The 21,398-nt window shown below is 38.1% G+C and overlaps 1 protein-coding gene across 25 annotated transcripts in view; it reads left to right on the forward strand.

Annotated features, from left to right (window-relative positions):
• The window catches only part of NRXN3 (neurexin 3), a 704,846-nt gene extending 687,311 nt beyond the window's left edge, over positions 1-17,535 (forward strand). For 10 of the 25 annotated variants that reach the window (XM_058025830.1, XM_058025815.1, XM_058025816.1 and 7 more), the window contains one exon: positions 14,577-17,535. In XM_058025830.1, coding sequence (XP_057881813.1) covers positions 14,577-14,878 — 302 coding nt within the window. In that variant the 3' untranslated portion in view covers positions 14,879-17,535. Of the gene's footprint in view, positions 1-6,086; positions 6,815-13,952 lie in introns of all 25 variants that reach the window. The other 15 variants (XM_058025812.1, XM_058025810.1, XM_058025808.1 and 12 more) reach the window with 3 other exon arrangements.
• The last annotated feature ends 3,863 nt before the right edge of the window (positions 17,536-21,398 follow it).

Here is a 21,398-nt window from a genome sequence, read left to right on the forward strand (position 1 = left end):
TCGAATCACTAGAATCACTCCTGCAGAAAATAAGCTTAAGTTCATTGCAAGAGAAGCCTTTAACCAGTGATTCTGCTGTGCTTTGGGTTCTTCTCTCACAAAGCAAGGAAGGAAGTTCCATCCACTGAGTTACTTGCAGTTGGATTAGCTGCAGACTTTGAAAATGTAATGTGCTTATGCTGTTTTAGGGATTAATTCAATTCCTTTGTAGGAACTTTCAACAGAAATGGCAAATGTAACCTAGTTTGCAAGTGATTAAAAATATTGCACTGAAAAAGCGTTCTGCCTACTTCTGAAGTACACAACCTCCTTTCAGGTAGTTGTAGAGAGCGACAAGCTCTCACCTTAGCCTCCTTTTCTCCAGGTTTAACAATCTCAGCTGCCTCAGCCACTCCCTGTAGGACTTTCCAGACCCTTCAGCAGCTTTGTTGCCATTCTCAGGACATGTCCCAGCACCTCAGTGACTTTCTTGCAGTGAGGGGCCCAAAATCTAGCACAGCACTTAAGGTGTGGCCTCACCAGCACAGGGAGACAACCACTGCCCTGCTCCTGCTGGCCACACTATTTCTGACACAGCCCAGGATGCCACAGGCCCTCTTGCCCACCTGGGCACACACTGGCTCACGTTCAGCAGCTGTTGACCAGCAGCCCTCAGGTCCTTTTCTGCTGGGCAGCTTTCCAGCCACCTTCTGTCCTTTAGCACTGCCTGGGGTTGTTGTGACCCAAGTGCAGAACCCAGCTCTTGGCCTTGTTGAACCTTGTACAGTTTTATCTCAGCCCATTGATCCAACCTGTCCAACATGATGTGACTTCTGAGGATGCCACTACTGAGAAGATACGCAGAAGTCATGAAGTATTTACTAGCATTTGGACAACCTGATGACATGTATTTTTGCCTGTCCGCTTCATAGCTGTATACTGAAGAAAGGAGGAGAGACTTATATAGCCTTGCTGCTCTATATTTGTGGATTAGCAGAAAATTATTTACATTTTAGTATTGCATAAATATGCAGAACTTTTGCTATGTATGTGTAGACAGAAGACAGTAAACTATTCTTGCTCCCACTCAAATTATTGGATGTCACTCTGCTGCTGAGTTTGTCAGTATGAGAATCTGGGTTTTGGTTGCAAAATCCCTTCAGAAACACTTCTTTCCATTTAACTGACTTCTAGGATTAAAAAGTTTGGCTTTACATTAAAAAAAAAAAAGCCATAGCTGGGCTGACTACAAATATCAATCTTCAGTCTTTCAAAAAACATCACAGCAGATCTTGCTCCCTGGAGAAAGAGACAGTTTAGAGCTGCATGGGCAGAATGCTTTCAGGCCAGTGATACTGGTTGGGCTGCTTAGCACTGGAAGCATCAAATACTCTTTGATTTGAAGGACTGTGAAAAGATAATAAGCTTATGGCAAACACCTGAAAAATTCTTTACTGCTGTGGCAGTTTAGCCCTATGATTTCCTTAGCTCTCAGAGCTATAAATGTGCTTTCATTTCTGATGATAGTTTTTTTGCTCATTGCTATAAAGAAGCCCCACTAATTAACACAAACCCAAACAGAACAGCATGTGGGACTTTGCCAGTCATTTTCATATAGATATTCTTACTATGGATTGCTTTTTTATTTCTAAGCTTCAGATGTGCCCATGGGCTTAGAATGAGAGAGCTTTTTACCAGTACAAACAGCTGGTGCAAGAGAAGTGATATAACTAATTTATATTCTTATGCTCTTCCTATCTCTGTGTTTTGTAGTGGACCAGCTAATTCAATACACTTGGCTTGCAGATTAAATTAGTGCTGATAGCTGATGGGAATCACAGGAACAGATTTTTATTCTGAGTTGGGTGTAGGAAACTTGCTTTGAAACTTAGTATTTAATCCTATTAATCTATAAGCTATTTGTTACTTGTGGTATGCTAAGCATTCGTTTAGCTGGATGGTCAAAAAACACTATGAAAGGTTAAAAGCATGCAAGAATGAACAGGTTGTTTTGGGAGCTAGTACAAGCAGGAAGAACCAGAGTTGTGTTGCAGTGGATAGAACTCAAATAATTTGGGATTCAGTGTCTTAGGGAAGAGAGAAACGATCAGCTTTAATGGAGAGCAGGGACATGAAGTTGTGTAAGGGGAGGTTTTGGTTGGATATTAGAAGAAGGTTCTTCACCCAGAGGGTGGTTGGGCACTGGGACAGGCTCCCCAGGGAAGCGGTCACAGCACCAGCCTGACAGAGCTCAAGTGTTTACACAATACTCCCAGGTGCAGGGTGGGACTCATCTTGGGGATGGATGGTGCTGTGCAGGGCCACTAGTTGGACTTGGATAATCTTAGTGGATCCCTTTCAATTCTGCCTATTCTGTGTTTCTGTGACTAAAGTGGTAAAAGACATGGAAGTTCCAGAGGTTAGCATGAATCTGGGTACTGCAGTGCAGCCCTAGATCCTAATTTACCATCCATTTTTCATATTGCTTTTTAACACCAACACACACACGCACACACACAGAGAAATGTGCATTACCTTACTTTTCTTATTTCCCTTTAAAATGCAACTTGAAAACAAAAATTAGTATAATAAAACTTTATCATTGAAGCCACTGAACAAGGAGCTTTTTGTATAATTGTTTCCCTGTTGATATATGGATTTTTTCATTTGAAAACACTGGCTATCAGCTCAATCCTTCAAGCAATAAACTTGTAAGCTTTGATAATACAGATGTTTATACTCCCAGTCCTTTGATCTACTTTAAGTTTTTGAAAATTTAAAAAAAAAAAAAAAAAGCTGCTTTTTAGTCTTTGTTTTTCTGAGGAATAATTTGCTAAGTGTTCGGTAATAAAATAGCATCTTGTAATTTCATGTGGAAGCATTTAGGATCCAATTTTCAAATTAGGACATCTAATTTTTATTATTAGCTGCCAGAATTTTTTTAAATGCTGGAGAAGGTTTTGCCAGCCTCAACAGAAGTTGTTGGACCCAAATTTTCTGAAGAACTCTACTTCTATTCAAGCACCTCTGTATTGACCAAATAAAAAATTGCTTAGCACCCTTTAGATCCTCTTCTAAAGCTAACATCAAGATTTCCTTTACAAAATCTTGTCATCTCTTGAAGTGTCTCTGGCTCCAGTTGTGGTTCTCTCTTTTGATCTTGCAGGCAGTAAAAGGCTTTTGCAGACCCTCACGCAATGAGTTAGAAGTTTATCGTCAAATAGGGCAGAAGTATTTTCTGGAGATGCCTGACATGGACTGCACAGTTGGCAACCAGACTCATGCCTTACAGTCTGTTTTGCATCAAAGAGAAGGCACTCAGTTCTAATGTGCTGAAGGGGGATATTTCACTGCTCTGAAAATCCAGCTGCAAGTCATGACAAATACTGATTAAAATTCAAAGCTTAAATGCCTCTTTGTGAAACTCCCTAAGTACAATTAAACCAGAGGCTCGGAATCCTGGTGGGGAGTGATGTCCAGGGACACTAGCCTTGTAACCTTGCCAAACAAAAATCTCCACTGAGGTCTGAAAAGGCCTCACTTCTTTAAATTTTTTCATATTTCTAACCAATTTTTTTCCGATCCATAAATGAATCCCCGAATTTTCCTATGTAGACCATGTTTTGCTTCCTGTGACCTGCATGTTTTGTCCCTGGGATTACCCTGACCAGGTTTCCTCTTCTGTGGTGTGACCTCTTCCCTTCCTAACATGTTTACCAAAGGGATGTAGGAGACAGGTCCACTGTAGCCTCCCAGCATAGGCATGGTACATTCCAGCTACAGCTGCACTGTGCTGTTAGTGCAACCTCATCACTTCTGAAGTAGAGCTCTTATATAACTCCTCTCAGAACGGGACACTTTTCAGTAATACATCTAAAACCAACCCAGGCTATTTAATTTTTATGGGGTTTATACTTATTAAATATTCCCCAAAACTAACACTGATCTGTCAGTGGCTTTAGAGGGGCTATTGCTCCTCACATTCATAAGTACCAGAACATCTTACCTGTTTGTTATCATACCTACACAGAAATACTCCTGGCCACATCTACAGGGAGGAAATCCTCATTATTCCCAGAAATTCAATCTCAAGAGCGCTCCCACTTCAACTAATTGGTGGTAGCATGACGTTATGATGGCTCATGGAATGATCTTACTGACATTCCTGATGGAAAGCTAAAGTGTCTGCAGTGCTTACAGCCAGATTTTCCCACCTGCTGGAGAGATTTCTCTTAGGCAGGGTCCAGAGCTTTATATGTAATTTTATTGTCTTTTAAAACACCAAACAAAACTGTTTGTTTGCCTGTGGTCCTGAGTTCCTTCTTGGAAGGACTCTGGTATCTAAGCGATGATCTTTACAAAAGAAAAACACAGACATCATATGTGTCATTAAGGAATTCAGAGAAAGCTGGGGACCCCTCTAGGACATATAGTATCTGGAATACTGTTTCAGGAAAGTACCAATTAGTAATAGCTCCTTGAACTTTTAATACTTTTGTAGCATAGGAGAAAGTAGTCTCTGTCTTAATGCTAGCAGTGGCAGCATTTTCTGCCACTAGGCAGGAAAATATGCCACTGATTTCAGGTGTGCCTTGGAGTCAGAACAAGGGATGGACTTTGGTGTTTTGGACGGATTCAAATAGGTCATAGTCAGGGTGAAAAGTCTATCCTAGCATAGCTTATAATTTCTCCTCACCCTTTTGCCCTTCTGACATCCCCCAGAAATGCAGAGATCCTGCTGGAATGTGCTTTGCCCTTTCTGGAGAGGCATGGATGGTACACCCCTTGTCCGCGCCTTCCCTTCTGCCTGCCCGCCCCCAAACCCTTGCTTGCTCTTCTGTTTTTCTACTTTCCCTAAATGCAACTTACTTTAAGCATGCATTATTATTAACATCCTACAGTAAAATTAAGCTATTATATAACCCATTTGTCGATCTCAGCCAATTTCTTCTATCTTTTTCTATGTCTATTTATGACGTACATCCAGACTGCACGTCCTTTTTTTTTTCCTCTCCATGTTTATTTTAAAAATAAGTGATAAAAAAAAGATGTATTAAAAAAAAAAGCAATACTCAAGGGGGGTGGGGTTTTTGGCCGACAATTGAAAACATATTTGAATGGGAGGGGGATGGAAGGAAAGAGAATCCGATTATTTTTTTTAAAAAATTCAAATTATGAAAGTGTCCCTAGACTGCTTTGTCTGTTCCTTTCAATGTGTGCATCTGGTTTGTCCATCTTTGAAAGTGTGTGGAATAATATTTTCTTTAAAAATAAAATTTCAAAGTCCAGCAATTGTTCTTATCTCCCTTCTTCCTGGGCACAAAGAGAACTCTCTATTTCATCTTTTGCTTTTTTTTTTAGTATATCTCTTCATAGTTCTATTTTGATGTATTTCTTTTCAATGGTTGAATATCTATCTTAGATTTGGTTTGTTTCAATCTAATAATGAAAAAAAAAAAACAAACAAAACAAAAGAGTTATGAATTGTTTTCTGCAATTTTTTCCCTCTATTTCTGTCTTTAAATAAGGAACTACTTCACTGGCAGAATCCTACAGCTGTATTTTTGAGATTCTCCAGGGAATCTGAATATGAAAGCAGTCTAATTTGACAGTGGGGAAGGGGTATGCAAACATGATCTTTACATTTGAAACAGTACATTTGATGTACACAAGAAACAATTGCCTCAAATTACTGAGAATACACTGTCAATTTGATGGACTTCAGAAAAGATGATTCTTAGAACAAGAAGGCTGTGGATAGCTACAGATGAAGTTGTTCTAATTCCAATGCATAAAACTAGTTTCCTTGTTTTTTTTGTTTTACTCTCTGGTTATTATTATTATTACTATTATTATTATTATTAGTTTGTGTACTTTTACTGCTATTTTTAGTAGGGAAAAGTCTTAACTGTTTTTATAATTTGAGAACATTTAATGAAAATGTAAATATTAATACTATAATTATTAATTTTTTGTAACTTGCATGTTGAAGAAGTTGCAGCTTAGGGTTTGTGAGATTGTCAATGTTAGAGTTCTGTTCTTTCTTTTTGTTGATGGGCATGAATATGCTCATTTGTTTTTGTATATTGCCCATCCCTTCCTTACAGCCAGAAGCTCTAATGCTGCTAGATCACTCCGTACCGCCCTTACATGGACATGGCAACTGACTTACACATTCACTCCCATCATCTTCATCTCCTGTGTAGTACACTCATAGATTTTTACACTCCCACTCCATCCACCCTAAGCATTTTTTCTTCCCATAAGTTTCCCTTCACCACCCCTTTCTTTAGCATTGTTAAAATTTTATGTGCAGTCATCCATTCCTTAAAACACACACACACAAAAATTATAGAAAAAAAGAAAATGTTTAAAAAAATATATATCAAATTGACCAAAAAGGCAAAAAAGCAACAAACTTTGCTTTTCAAAAAACATTATATGTAGATATGCAAACAAGCAAAAGTAAATTCAATAAATTGTACAGGATTTTTCAACTGCAATATGCTAACAACTTTACATAAGATAAAAAAATACAACCAAAAACAGCAGAAAAAAAAAAGTTCAAATTTGTTAAGGTGCAAGATTTTTTTCTTTTCATGTTATGTGGTGTGGATGTATGTGTTGTTGCCTCCCTGTATCGCCCTTTGTTGTAAAACAAATATATTTAAAAAGAAATAATAAACATTTTGCTAAAAAAGTTTTTAAGAAACAACAGCAAAAAAAAGCAAGTTACAAGAATGTGGCAATGCTACTTGTCCAAGAGCATTCTTACACAACTTTCTTTTGTAAATTTTTCCTTTCATGCCAAAAAACATGCGGGCAATTTGTTGATGTAAGTTGACTGTTATGAAATCAATGTGGTATGCTTTCTAAATATTTTTATGTATTTTTGGTTACCTTTTTTTAAAGGAAATAATGTTTTTGATTTTCATAATTTTTTTCAGTTCACATAGGTTTTGATCTTTCTTTTGCTGATAAAGTGAATTACTTGTTCTGTTTTTCCTTTTCTGACCTTGTTGCTGTGGCATTTTTATTTTCTAGTGTATGGTTTTGCTTTATGAAAATACATATAAGTTTATTTATTTTTTAATCAGTTTGTAGTTGCCTTTATGTTATGTGCTCTTTGTATATTGTCGATTGCCATATTGTATTGTGCATAGGATGGGGTGAAGGAGTCTGAGGCAATTTGGTTCTGGTCTTTCTCAGTCCCCCTCTAGAAGCTTTCTTTCCCTTTCCCCACACGAATCACCAGTAACATTACTTCTTTTCATGTTACTTAAATTGTATTTAACCTGGTGGTGTAGCCTTCATGTCAAAATTTATGGGACTTTAGCATTTTGGTAGTTTTCCGGGTTTTCCTATTGCAGCTCTACACCATTCCTACTTTATTCCCGTGAAAGTATTTTATTTCTATTGAATTTTTTCATTGCTGATTATGTGCCTGATGTCCAGTCCAAATGATACTCTCAAGTGTACTCTTACCAGGTTAGTGCACCCACCATATTGCTATTAGTATCAGACTTGATAGCATCGTCCGGAAGTTATGCAGACAGATCCTGAACCTCTAAAATTTCCTTACTTCAAAAGAAGTTTCCATCAGTTTCTTCAAAAAGCAGTGACTAAAATAAGAGAAAGCTGTACTTCTTCATAAGTATATATGTTTTCACCATTTCTGCATAGTAATGCTGTGCTCAGCAGGTATATTAGGTTCAACCATCAAGTCCCTGGGACAACTGGTACTGAAAACACAACAAATAATTATACTGAATAGGAAGCTGTCACCAGGTAATCATAAAAGTTTAAAATAATGGTAGGAGATAGAGGAGGACGTGCCTCAATTGGTTCAGAGAAGCTCAGTGTCTGGGCACCAAAATTCTTGGTTTTGCTCTAGAATTTTGCTTCTAGACATGATGTCAGGACCTCTCTGGAAGGTTCTGTTTCACTAAAACTCCACCAAGGTGAGCAATAATTTACATCAGTAACAGACAGCCCAACATTAATTTGGGATTCATGACCTCTCAGACTCTGTACCTTCACGTTGCTCATGAACCATCTGTTGGGAAACACTGCATTTACTGATGACTTTTAATATAGTTGGAGGGAGGGGCTTAGGAAATGCTTTTCAACAAACTCCACCAGAAATCCAGTTTTATCAAATGACTTTGAGGACTATATAGTGTCTGAAATTAAAAGGAGATATCTGAGATAAAGAGTTGCAGTTTGCCATTGTAGAAATCTTGTTTTTTCTCTCTACTACTCTCTGTCAATTGCAATTAATTCAGACTGCAAGAGTAGAAAATATTGAGAATGTTCATATACTGGGTTTTGTGTTAGCATCATCATTCCTTTCAACCAGAGACTGTATTCTGAATAATTTCCTCTTTTTATCCTCAGAGGACTCAAAGCAGAATTAACTAAATACCATTAGACTGAAATTTATGAACTCAGTCTTTTAATAAGAAATTATCGTGTTGATACAGGGCAGGGGAAAGGTAAGGAATTAGTTCTCTGGCAAGTATTCCATATTAAAAATGGAGTCAGACTTCAGAGGAACATCAAAAGAATAGAATGAAAATTGCAAACTTTGGATGCAGAATTTCAAGTACCTGCAGGAATGGATGAATTGTGCAGCCTTTATGGATGACAATTTAAAGCTCCTCAGTTGCAGCTGGAAAAGAGAGACTATAAGGTGTGTTCCTTATCATCAGCAGCAGAAGATTAATCTTTCAGGCTTCCTTTTTGTGTGCCTTTTGTCCTTTATCAGTCTGATGCCTGAAACTCCACTGAAGTAGTTGTAGCTCTAAAGATGAAAACCACCAGCTGCCACAGTTTTTCATGTTGTTTTATTTATCAAATTTTTGGTGCCCTCTGCATTCCTGGCTTGCCCACACCATCCTCACAGTTCATAAGGCTTCTATTAAATTTTAAACACTCCGTCTTTTCCCATGGCAGAGGACTCTGACTAGAGCTCAGCTCCAGAGGTATGAATTATATATCTATAAATACACTCATAAAGCAAAAAGCAGGGCAGCTCCAAGGCTTAAGTAGACCTTTTATACCCCCAGTGCTCTTGGTAGTTTAAAGAAAAGAACAACTCCATGAAAGCAGTATATGTGTTACATTAAAAGGCTAATTTTTAATTAATATATGCACACTCTCTGGAATGAGAAGGCCGAGCAAACCACTGGGCTCTTTGGTATGAGATTTCCCACCTCACAGACTTCAGTTCTCTCAGAGCTCCTTCTGGTTTGGTGTTAAGTTTTTTGGACTTGGGTTTTTTTTTTTCATCTACACTGTGGATGAGTTTTGCATATACGTCACTGCCAAGGAAATTATTTTATCTGTTCCTCTTTTGTTTAGTTCTGTGGCATTGTGTTTTCAAGAGGAGCTTTTTAAAACACATGTTTCTATTCAAGAAACATCTATTCCCTGCTTAGGGGAGAAAGCACAAAGTAGGTGAAAAATAAATCTGGAAAATCCTTGTGAAATCTTTAGATTGCTAAAGTAACCCTGAATTCAAAGCACACACTTTTAACAGCTGCTTAACAGCCAACAGAAAAAAAAAAAAAAAAAAAAAAAAAAAAAAAAAAAAAGGGAGAAAGAAACCTATAACTACCAGGAAACAGCAGCCTATATCATTCCCAAGCAGAATCTAAGTCTTACATGAATATTTGTTTGAAAGCCATGGCCCAAACAGGGTTGCAGCCTTGCTTTTTTCTTTCACAGAATAGAGCAATTTGGAAATTGAACCAGTAGGTTTTATTCAAGGCTGCAAAGCATTAATTTTGCAGTTGAAAAATGGGTAGACACTGTGAGGAGAAAAGAAAATTTGACATACATAAGACCTCTCTCAAACATATTTCTCTTCAAAATTGTCATTGTTTTTCAAGGGCTCCTGTAGCTCTTTCTAGAGGCCTAAATCTGTAAAACATTTGCCTTCTACAGCAAACCATTCAGGATCCAAATCCTGCATAAGATATTCTTGACAACCAAGTTTTAGTTTTTAAAATCTTTCAGTGTTCACCTTTAATCTGATGTGGGGCCTGGGCAAGAGGCATCACTACTCCACCATCAAAGGACCACTGGCTCCAGGCAGCTTCCAGCACCCTCAGCCATTCTTCTGTGAAAGATGATTCCCCTACACACACACTCAATCTGCTGTTCATCAGACTCCCTCTCATGTCTCTTACCTGCAGAAATGTAGTACCACTTGCAGAGTTGCTTGCAGGACTGATATGAAAGTCTGCAATTGCTCCACAGATATTGGTGATCATATTTCTCACACTTTCCTGGGAACTTTTCAGGATTTACATTCCCTGTTATCCTTAAATAACACATTTCTCTTAGACTGAGTGGCATTTTTATCATGTCATTTTTAAGGATGTTTTTATTCCCCTATAAATCACATACCCCAGGAAGTATTCATTGTGCTTGCATCCTGTTAAACTTACAGCTTCAAGTTTGCTGTGAGGTTTGCATGGATGCCTAACAGTGCAATAAAAGAGAAGCCAGATTTGATACCTAAAGTGCTTTTTCTGATTTACTGTCACACAGCCTTTTTTGGCCTCAGTTTCTTCTATTATGGACAATTAAAAAATTAAAAATCAAAACATAATTACAACCTTTTCATCTATCTGATCCACCACGAAGGTAAATGTAACAAATTAACTCCTTGATGGAGAAGTGACTCCTAAGGAAGGACCTTAAACAGTCTCTATTTCTTGAGTATGCAAGTAACCATAGTGTGAATCATTGGACAATTTGGAATAAAAACTAGTGATGAGATTAAATAATTGAATCAAAGTTAATCCACTGCTCCTGGTATGAAAGTTATTTCTCTCCTCACTTACATTGAGAGATGAAAGCTTTGTAAAACTTAGTCCTGACTCTGTCTTACTGCCTTCCATCCACCAGACTTGCTGGCATTGAAAATCTCCGTTATTTTCTCCATCACTTATGTGAAACCTGAGTTATCATAGCAAGTGTATCAACTTTACTTCGTATTTCAAGACAGCTGCATTCATTTTTATAATTCCAGTAGTTTTGATCATTATCTCAAGTCCTCAATAGCAACAAAACCTATATAACTATGACCTGCTTTTAAATGCAAAGGTTATTGGGGAAAAAGGATAAATACATATTAAATATAAAAAATGTCTGATTCCTTCCAGGAAATTAATCATTGGGAGGACCAAAATAACTGCTTTTTGGATGAAAGCTACCCAAAATATTGCTCCAATGGGTGGCAGATCAACTATATACTGATGCTGTAGGCCAGTATAATAGCTTTTAAGAACAAAGGCACTTCAAGGCTCCAGATGAGCAATTAAAAGCTGACCAACTTTTTTTTCCAGTTGAGTGTCACAGATGATGAATGCAAATCACAGATGAGTATTGCAATTGAACAGTAAAACACTGATCTTAAAAACTGTTTAAAGAAACACTATCTATCCCTGACTTTCTGGAACTTACATTCCAGACTCATGCCATTTGTTGCAATCCTCACTTAAATTCTGTTATTTTTATACATTTTTTTGCCCGGCTCACAGATGATCTTTCCCCCAAGGCATACTCCGAGTTCATCCTGAGACCACCTGTTTGCATAGATTATAGATGCTCTACTCAAGCCATGGATATGGGCCTTCTGGACATATATAAATCATATTATATGCTCTAGTTTCTGCATTGCTCAGAAGACAGCTCAGATGCGTGAGCACAAAATGCACTGCAGCCATTTGGCAGACTCCACTGTAGGCTTTTTTACATAATTTTTTTGAAAGCAAGTAGTTTAGAGACATTGATACTTATTTTTTCAGTCTCTCTGCAGTAACAAAAGAGATAAATGAACATACTGAGGAAGCTCAGAAAACTAAACAACATGTTCAGATTGTCCCTTTGTATCTTAACTTAAAACTAGCTTTGCATGAAACTATGCAAAGTACCACATTTCTTATTTTGGTGTAATTTCAACCCTGGTACCTCTGAGAGAATTCCGACTGTTTCAATTGATTAAACTGTGTCACCACTTAGTTTCCCATTAAGGAAAAGAATAAGCCATATTGCTATTTCAGCTATCCAGATTTAATCAAACTGTTAAGTACCTTTTTCAGTGTATTTCTATCTCCCATGTGTAATTTGTTCAAATTATTTGCTCTCCAAATACATTTAGAAGGTATTTTGATTTTAGACAATATTCCTTATAGACATTCCATAGACATTACTGGCAGAATTCAATGGGAAACAAGTGCATATAATATATAGGGTGGATTTTGAGAGAGTAGAATTTTTGACCTTGATGAATTCAGCATTGTAGCAATGCCAAACTGTTCATTAGCAGTTATTAATACATAACTAAAACCCAGAATTATTTATTTAGAAACTACAATTCCTTTTGAACATTCCCCTAAAGCAATGGTGAGTATAAATCAAAATTTCCTGTGCATTAGGAATACTTACTGAGTTGTACTCCTTTGAACAGATCTAGGTGATTCTCATTATGTTAGCTGAACAATTCAATTTATATTTTAAGCTGCTTACTTACATGGCTAGGCAAAGAAAAATTACCCAAATGAAAATCTATGCACAAACTTTCAAAATCAATATAATTCACTCTAAAAAAAAAAATTGTTGATGACCTGTATGTCAACAGAAGACTATATAAACAGAGGTAGAGGAATTAGATAAATTAATAAGATTCCACACCTTTTTTTTTTGTCCACAATATAACACACTGGAGTTTTAACTACCGTATACTCAAAAATAGAGGTGCAGTCACATTATGATGTAGAGACAACAGAAGGCTATTACCCTAAAAGTAGCAATATGGCTGCTCAAAATCCAAATCACAGAACTGATACACTGATTTTCTTGTTTCATTTGCAGCTTATATTGTTGTAAGGTACAAATGTTACATCTATAGCTTTATTGTTCTGCTTGAAGAGGAGACCATAAGTCCACCTTGTTTTCAGCCCTCTGTAGGCAGGTAAACATCCTGTTAGAAATCAGTAGAACTGATTGCAACTGTGTGCCTGTCAAGAACATGTAACAGTATGTGTGAAGACAATTTCTGCAGTGCAGTCCTGGGCTCAAGTGCTAATTTGGTTCATCAAAGTCCTTATTCACTTTTTTTGTCAATCACTATAAAATCTATCTTAATTTTTAATCAAATTATAGTGAATGAATATCAAGAAGAATGGAAGATGAAGATAGCATGGCACTAGTAGCCCCAAAAGATGCAAGGAAAGGGACATTCCTAGTGTCAAACAGAATGCTAAAGAAAGATTAAAAAGAAATGAATATATTGAGTAGAGCTCTGTACCTTCATGGACCCAGTAAGTACTTGGTTCTTATTCCATCCTTCACGCTCATGAACCTTCCCACAATTTAAAAGCCAGACAATGATCAGGAAGAAATGGATGAATGGAAAACACCTTAGGGAAAGGACTTATATACTGCTACAGAGGGTGAGCATATCAGAATGACAGAGAAGAAATACCACTGTTATTTTAAATTAAAATAATCAGAAGAGGAAAAACTGGCAAGATGAATGGTGGAAAATAAAGCTAGGAGAACATTGGTCTATGGCAGTCTAAAGTAATTAATTTAAATAGTCTTCTAACCAAATGCTTGAAAAAAATCACTACCAAAAATTGATGACCACAGAGTCACTTGAGAGTATCTCCAAAAATAAAAAAAATTGGATCTGTAAAAATTCAGGGTATTTCACTGTACATATCTAGCATAGGTAGGAAATGGAGCATTCACTTTACCGATGCCCGAGCAGGGTGGGAGGGAACAATGAAAGGCAGCCCCAAAAAAGTATGTAGGTAGTGTAGCTAGAGAGAGAAAGCTGATCCCTGACACCTTTTCATAATGCCCAGATCCTCTCTCACCCTTAAGTGAACTGAAAATGGTGCATTGTGTCATTAAAATGTACTAATCTTTTTTTTTTTTTCTCTTTTCCATCCCAGGAGGTGAATTAGTTATCCCTCTACTTGTAGAAGACCCTTTAGATATCCCTCCTATTGCTACTCGTGCACCTTTCATTACACTTCCCCCTACCTTTCGCCCCCTCCTCACCATTATTGAGACCACCAAAGATTCCCTGTCCATGACCTCTGAGGCGGGGTTACCTTGCTTGTCGGACCAAGGCAGCGATGGTTGTGATGATGATGGCTTGGTGATATCTGGGTATGGCTCAGGGGAAACCTTTGACTCTAACCTACCCCCTACTGATGATGAAGATTTTTACACCACCTTCTCCTTGGTAACAGATAAGAGTCTTTCCACTTCAATCTTCGAAGGTGGCTACAAAGCACACGCACCCAAGTGGGAATCCAAGGACTTTAGACCTAACAAAGTCTCCGAAACTGGTAGGACTACTACCACGTCTTTGTCCCCTGAGCTGATCCGCTCCACAGCTTCGTCCTCGACTGTGATGATTCCCAAATTGCCAGCTGGCAAAATGAATAACCGTGAGCTCAAACCCCAGCCTGACATAGTCTTGCTTCCGTTGCCCACTGCCTATGAGCTAGACAGCACAAAGCTGAAGAGCCCGCTAATCACTTCCCCCATGTTCCGTAATGTGCCCACAGCAAACCCCACGGAGCCGGGAATCAGACGGGTTCCGGGGGCCTCAGAGGTGGTCCGTGAGTCGAGCAGCACAACGGGGATGGTCGTCGGCATTGTGGCTGCTGCCGCCCTCTGCATCCTCATCCTCCTGTACGCCATGTACAAGTACAGGAACAGGGACGAGGGGTCCTATCAGGTGGACGAGACGCGGAACTACATCAGCAACTCAGCCCAGAGCAACGGCACGCTCGTGAAGGAGAAGCAGCAGAGCTCAAAGAGCGGCCACAAGAAGCAGAAAAACAAGGACAAAGAGTATTATGTGTAAAAAAGAATAATTATTTATATATAAATATAGAAATACTTAATGAGATTTAACTGAGATATCAGAACCATTGCAGCGAACGAGATGATTGGGAGATATCGTTTGTGGGAAAAAGTATTGGGAAAAAATTTCAGCAGTGACTGTTAATGTCTAAGTCCTCACTTGGAGTCAGCAAACTTTGCCCTAATGTATTATAAAGCACACTTAGCGTTCTGGAGATGGCGCGCACAGCTCTGCTCTGTTAGTGAACTTGGACATCTCCAAATCTCCTCCTCCGCTGAACTTTCTGCAAAGGTAGAAGACTTCATGGCTTACTTGTTTCATATCTCCAAGTGAGTCTTTAACAATGTTCGTGATCCCTGACTGTATCAATAATTTTTCAGTTTACTTATTTAAAAAAAAAAAAAAAGAAGGAAAAAGAAAAAATATAAACATTATTAAACAACAAAGATGTATTGAACAAACTGATCTGGCCGTGTCCAGCATACACATAACTTTTCGAGATTGGAGGAGGGGAATAAATGAGTTTGGAGATTGTTGGTTTTTTGGTTTGATTTTGTTTTGTTTCTTGGGTTGCTTTTTGTTTGGTTTCTTTGGTTACTTTGGGTGAGGGAGGGAAGAGTGTAGTGGAATGATGTGGGGGGTGACCCAGGACACTAGAAGAAATCTCGGAAAAAAAAATCCATAATAAATAAAGAGAGACTATTGCCGTATATGAATTCAAAAGCTACCCATGGTGTTTACTCTGCATATCTGGTTGTATTGTCTCTAGAATCCATCATCTTGTAGTAAGTTGTTTGCTAACAACGCAGTGACAGTGTCTGATGAGTGGTGCTGAGGAAAATTGTCATGGAAAGGTGGTTCTCTTGGATCTGGCTCCAGTATTTGCAATTGAACTGAAGAGCAGATGGGTTATGGTCTGTTCTGAGCAGTTATTGGCTTTATTTGAGTATAGCACTCAGTATGCATTTGACAACCAAAGTATGGTTAATGGGATTTGGAGATTCAAAAACCAATGCCTAAAAGTTATTAACTGTTCTGAACTGAATATACTGTGCAAAAGTAAAGGAGCCTTCCTCTGGGATCTGGTTCTGTGACATTGCAATGCATGCAAAAAATAATAATAAATCAGTTTAATAAAGTGATCAGAAAGACACCACTGAGTTCAACTTGTGACAAGACCAATGAACATCAGAAAAGCTAAACACTTGTAAAAGAATGCAAATTACACAGTTTTTTTGACATATAACTGTTTTTCATATGTAATATTTTAATTTTGTAGCTTGACATTTCAGATCATCTCTGTCTTTCCATTTGCCCTATTCTCCCTTTTCCTTCTCTTTTATATAAAAGAAAATAAATAAAGCTGCTGTGACACACAAAAAATAATAAAGAAAAATTAATTTAATAATTTAATATATATATATACACACAGATATATTTATCATGGTATGTTTGATGGGACGGCTGGAACAGAAGTTCTGTTATGGTCTTAATGTGGAATAAGAATGTTCTTGAAGAACAGAGTAAAAAGAAACAGACAACAAAAGCAAACCTTAAAATGTGAAGGGAGCGTGTGTTTTAGCTTTGTCACAGTTACCTGTGTCAAAAAAAAAAAAACCCTGAAATTTTGTTTACATATTTTACTACTATTTTTTTGCTAGTATAATTTCTATATGGATACCCTAATGGTGTATATACTGTTTTATGGTTAAATTGGGAATGTCTTATGTTTTATTTAACTTATTTAATTTGGTTGTTTGGTTTCTACATTTTCCCAGTTATTGTGAAAAGGATTATCTTACTGTACAGAACAATAGTGAGGTGGTTTGACGGCCATGCCTATCATGTGCAAAAAAGTAGATGAGGGAGAGAGAGACAGAGTGGGAAACAACAGAAACCAAGATGGGTTGAGAGCCCTGGGATATCAGAAATGAAAACTTTTGCTGTATGCGGATGAAAACTAATCAGCTGTTTAGGTTTAGAAATCTACTCTTGCTGGTGTTTATAAGTCGCATGAATATTTGACTTTGAAGAAGTTTCATCAGATACACACACGCACATGGGAACTTAAATTCAGAAAAACAGTCTTCTCAAACACATAGAGAAGGCACTTTCATGTTAACAAATATTTTCAGTGCGTGTATGTGTGCGTGTGTGTGGTGCGTGTGTGCGTGTGTGAGGTTGAGCTTTTTCTTTTTTATTTTTTATACAAAAAAGAAAAAAAGACAGGTTTTAAAAAGGTATGAAAGCACGATTTTAGATGACTTAACTGGCCGAAACTATATAAAAGTTGATTATATCTTGATGTCTGTAAAAGATTGCTGTTCTTGGAGTCTTGGAGTCTTGTGAAATGATTTCCTGCTTTCTTTCTTCCTTCCCTTTTTGCTTTCCTTTTTTAAGTTAAAGGAAAAATATTTACACTTTCCTTTTTTGTGTAAGTTTCTATTGGACAGTTTTTGGGAACATGTGCATTTCTGTATGTGGGCTACTACCATATCCCTGTTGCTTTATGGACAACCTGGAGAATTTTTTTTTTTGAGTTATCGTGATGTTATTGCTTTTTTTCCCTTTCTTTTTCTTCTTCTTTTTGATTCTTTTTCTTTTCTTAGTTGCAGTTTGTTTAAAGATATGCTTAGCAATAAAATGTTCTTCCCAAAGCCCTGAATCTTGCTGCGTTTTTATTTCCAAAAGACTTCAGGGAAATTCCAGACCTTTAAAGGTGGAAATATTCTGTGATGCAAGTATCCCCCATCCCACAGGAGTGTTTATCCACCAAATCACAGAATCATGTTCATGTTTGCATTCTTCTTTTAGTCCAATGAACCTTTTTTCTTTCCTTTGCAGAGATATAAATTAAACTTGAGTCTGGAGTCTATTTCATACCACTTCCACCACCTCAGTTGCATCATTCTCTGTAGTACGGGTTTCAGTTAGATAAAAGCATACCTAGGACATTGACTTAGTATGCCCTTTCTTATGTGCTCCCTTTGAAGTGTGTAGCTCTTTCAATGATGTTTATGGGATTCTTGATTCATCTTTGGTCAGGAGTCAGTGGTAGATTCTTTGAGTGTTCATCTCTTTCCAGTTAACCCCAACTACAGTACTGAATGTTCCTTGTCCTACTGGGCATTATAGTCTGATTCTTGGCATCATGCAAAATTGCCAATACCCTATCATTCAGCAAGTTGTACAGAACTTCAGTTCAAGTAGTAGTATGGGATTTGGACAGATTCAAGCTTCCTAAGCTATCTGCAAGGTCTTAAACTGTTTACAGGCATCTGGAGTTCAGCCAAACGAGTATTTCACAGCCCTTTCATTTTCAGCCTGGGATGACTTCACCTTTTTTTCCCCTAGGTGGAATCCATAGGTCTTTTGAGCAGTGTTTCCACAAGTTTCATTTACAATCAAATTTGACTTAGGATAAAATGGTTGTTCAGGTATTGTCTGTGATTTTCTACATTGTTTTTGCTCACATTTGCATAGGCAAGAATATGTATGTGTACATACATGTGAGGTCCTTCAACTGTTTTCAGTTCTTTTATGAATCATTATTCTGAGAGATTCCCACATGTATCAAACCCACAGGTTCTGGTCTAATCTTCACTCATTTCCCTCCCAAAATCATTAAATTTCTGAGTGATGATTGGTACCTAATATTTCCAGTACTGGAGCAATCAGCTGGGATGTGGGAGATATAGATCTGAACCTAAATATCTCTTCTAATATTGCCAAAAATTTCGTTATCACCAAGGAGTTGGTGTTCTGAAAAAAATATTTTTCTTCCTCAGTACTTCTCTCAAAACCTGTTATACTTCATATCATTATGAAATACTGTGTGAAGCAAGAAATTTCAACCTGACTTACCCTAACCCTCTGGCTGTAGTCATGCTTTTTCTCATTTTTTCTGTCATCTAATGACCACTTTATTACTTAGGCTAAATGAAAATGTCAGAAAAGAGATTTCATTGCTGCCTAAAAGGCTTGGAATTATTGTATGTCTTTGGCTCATCACAGAACCATAGAATTGTTGAGATAGAAAATGACCCCTGGAGATCATGTAGTCCAAGCTCTACCACCCCAAGCAGAGTCAATGGCAGTAACTTGCCCAGGACTATGTCTATTTTTGTTAATATCTCCACATGCAAATGCCACAATCTCTCTAGGCAACCTGCTCTGTACAAGCACACTCAGTGTAAACATTTTTTGTTGTGGTTCGATGAAATTTAATTCATTTGTTCCTGTTTCCTTTTACCCTTTTTCTGGGTACCAGGGAAAATATCCTGGCTCTCTTTTCTTTACAGCCTCCCTTCAGGTGTTCATACATGTTAGTAAGAGTCCCTATAAGCCTTTGCTTCTTCAGGCTGAGCTGTCCCAGCTCCCTCAGCCTCTCCATATACAACATATGCTCCAATCACTTATTCATCTTCATGTCTTTTTATCAGACTCACTCCAGTATCTAGAGCAGACACAATTGCCTTATCACCATATCTGAGCTAGGTACACGGCTCTTTTCAACAACCAGGGCTGGCCAGCTGCTGCTCTTCCTGCCATTTTGTACTGGTAAACAACATCCCACTTACTGTGACACTTTTTGAAGATCCCTCTCTTAGGTGCCTAGTCCTGTATTTCCAAAACTGTTCAGCATATCTCTGTTTATTGCACAGTTGCAGAGGTTCTTCACTGAGACAAGTCATGAAGATCTGAGCATGAATGGGCTTGATGTTTCCCAGCCCTGGTGTTGCAGAAAAGGACAAGTGAGGAGCAATGTAAATGCTGGTTCCTTTTCCAGACCTTTCTGTCTGTGCTCCTTGTCTGGGAGGGAGGGCAGATATGCTGGTCTCCTCTGCAGTTGCCATGCCAGGCTGTTTTTCTTCCACAAGAAGTGAGAACATTCTGATCAGACAGTTTGGTAATAATGATTAAAAGACAAACATCCTTCCTGTCAATTCCATAGTGAAAGTAACTTCAATCATAAGGTAATGATTACTCCCAAAAAAGGCAAAGACACATGAATTGTAACTAATGGATGTGACTCGACACTTAGGGGCAAAGTTAAGCATGTTACTTCTATGGAGATGCAGTTTTAGTGCTATCAGTCTGGAAGGCATTTGCAAGATCACAAGGTTCTGTCAAGGGCCCTTTGAGAACATAAAGTCATGTGCAGCTGTTGCCATTTTATCATACACCCTCCCTAGTTGCCAAGGTTGGCACTGGCTCCCTAAAAGATGTTTCTTATATGGTGGAACAAGTCACTGCTTTTCCCTTCCCACATACAAGCGATAACAAAGAAATGGAACAGCAACAAGACTTGCCTTCCAGCTGTCAACCTCACCAGACCTTCTTGGGTTGGTAGAGATACCAGCATGAGAAGAAAGACAATTGCCTGCTGTTTGGCTCTCTGGATGGGACCCAGGCCGAGCTCTGAGAGCACATTTGCCTAGCTGATATAGAAGTATTGCAGGCAAGGGTGTCATGATAAATGAAGGAGGTTGGGGTGCAAGGTCTTGGCTGATACCTACTCTTTATTGGTGAAAGTTTTCCCACAGTGGCAACATCTGTTGGGTTATTTAAGAAAAAAAAATGATCAGAATCTCTTATTCAATTTGGTAAAATGCTGTATAGTAAGCTATTACACTCTGTTTTCTCTTCAGACAATACACATTGCACAGTGCTGTATCTCCTCTCTGTCCTCAAACAGTTCCCAATAACCCCATTTTTCTGGCATGCCTGTTCATGTTGTCCTTCACACATCAGCAAATGCAGTGCCATTCAAGGAAATTTTTCAGTAAATGTTGGTCTGCAGGGATTTGATGTTTGTAATTTGGGCACATGGATTGCATGAGAGAGGGAAAAGAGCACACTCAAGAGATTATGTTAGACTGCATATAGCTAAAGAAAGGCTTAATTTTTAAAGGTATTAAGCTGGCTAATTCTTATTGAAAACAGGGGAAATCAACTACATAAACACCTTTAAAAATTGAGGCTATTTCAGTGTAGCAGTCAGATAAAGTTAATTAGCTAGTGTTAATTGCTTGGGCTTTTGCAGTACCTAATGGTGTAGGCAAGTGGTGGACATGGTTCTGCTTTTTCTCATGAGGCTTACATAACTCACCTGCCCTTAGAGTGGGAGTAAAGATGAGAGATGGTTTAGATATGTTGTAAATTGCCTGGAGACAAATCCATTTCAGCATGCTAGGGTGAAGCTGCATGAGCATGCTATTTCCTTAAATCAGTTGAGGCAGACCAAAAACAAGAAAAAAACTTTGGCTTATTTACATACCTTGTAAAAACCCAACTGAAGACCAAACCTGTACTTCTGCCACCAAGCACAACCTAAAGCCACTCAGCAAGAGTTTTCATCTACCACTCCATGCATCTCCTTTGTCTGCCTGTTTACAGAATACAACAAAAGGACAATGTCCACATGGGTCAGAAACATCCTGAACAAGCAGCTGGAAAAACTTAAGGCATGCTTTTCTTCAATGGCTCGTAAGCTGGGCACTATGCCTAACAGCTTTGG

Source organism: Melospiza georgiana, chromosome 6 (assembly GCF_028018845.1).
Source record: "Melospiza georgiana isolate bMelGeo1 chromosome 6, bMelGeo1.pri, whole genome shotgun sequence".
In the NCBI taxonomy this organism is placed as follows: Eukaryota; Metazoa; Chordata; class Aves; order Passeriformes; family Passerellidae; genus Melospiza; species Melospiza georgiana.